Consider the following 1,240-nt stretch of genomic DNA (forward strand, 5'->3'; position numbering starts at 1 on the left):
CACACACACATATACAGACAGACACACACGCACACACCCACAGCCGTGGGATGAGGACGTGTGTGTGTGTGTGTGTGTGTGTGTGAGTAACAGCTGATGTGTCCCAGGAGAGGAGAGGAGACGGGACACTTCCCCTCCATGTTCCTGCAGCCGGCCGGCCGGAGGGACACGCCCGAAGCCCGGAGGACCAACCTGCACAAACCCCCGCCGCGCAGGTACACCCACAAAGAAGAACTCCCCCAAAATATAACCTGGAGAGTTAGAGTCTCATCCTGGTCCTAAAACTCAGATCACTCACTTAACGAGACTTTAGAATTAAATCGGCAAATGTAGTAAGTCCTCTCCTTCCTCTCCTCTTCTTTCCTTTCCTGTATGTATATTTTATAAGGTACAGTATATAATATTGTATACTTTACGAAGTACACTAGAGTAGAAGTACTTCTCACGCCGGTATCCCCCGGTCTCAGGTCCACCATCAGAAACGCTAAGAGCATCCACAACAGGGCGAGCCAGCGGCTGAGCCAGGACTCGTACCGGCGCGCCAGCCGCCGCCACCTGCAGCAGAGGGGGGGGCGCCTCGAGCCCGACCGGAACGCCAGGAACGCCGACCGGAACGCCGACCGGAACGCCAGGAACGACGCCAAGTCGCCGCTGAGGGAGAGGAAAAACCACGGTGAGAAATATTAAAACTTTTTTTGGGAAATATATAAAAATAAATATGGGGAAATATTGCAACTTTATTGTTGGGAAATATTGCAATTTTTGGGGGGAAATATTGCAACTTTATTTGGGATTTACAACTTTTTGGGGGATTTACAACTTTTTGGGGGATTTATTGCAACTTTATTTGGGAAATATTGCAACTGTTATTGGAAAATATATCAACTTTTTTTGGAAATATAACAACTTTTTAGGAACATTTTACAACTTTTTTGGGAAATATTACCACTTTTTTTGGGAAATTGTAATACTTTTTGGGGAATTATTACAACTATTCTTGGGAAAATATTACACATTTTTTGGGAACTATTATTACTTTATTTGGGGGAAATTATAATAAAATCGTATATGTTACAATGTAATTATTTGTGAAAATATTACAACTTATTTTGTTGGTTGTGTTATTATTATCGCCCATACTTATTATTAGTCTTCCGCCAGTTTTTTGTCCCGCTACTAGTCCCGGAGCGTTGCCAACACGCACACACACAATACATCAAAACGTGCGTATAGATCAGGA

At 43.9% G+C, this 1,240-nt stretch overlaps 1 protein-coding gene across 1 annotated transcript; it reads left to right on the forward strand.

The window, feature by feature from the left end:
- Nucleotides 1-673, forward strand: LOC117940835 (neutrophil cytosolic factor 1-like; the record flags this gene model as incomplete). The annotated part of the gene is made up of 2 exons (XM_034865967.1): nucleotides 1-215; nucleotides 468-673. Coding segments are annotated over exons 1-2 (325 nt in total), but the record flags the coding sequence as incomplete, so codon positions are not given.
- Nucleotides 674-1,240: the final 567 nt, after the last annotated feature.

Source organism: Etheostoma cragini, unplaced genomic scaffold (genome assembly GCF_013103735.1).
Source record: "Etheostoma cragini isolate CJK2018 unplaced genomic scaffold, CSU_Ecrag_1.0 ScbMSFa_3431, whole genome shotgun sequence".
NCBI lineage: Eukaryota > Metazoa > Chordata > Actinopteri > Perciformes > Percidae > Etheostoma > Etheostoma cragini.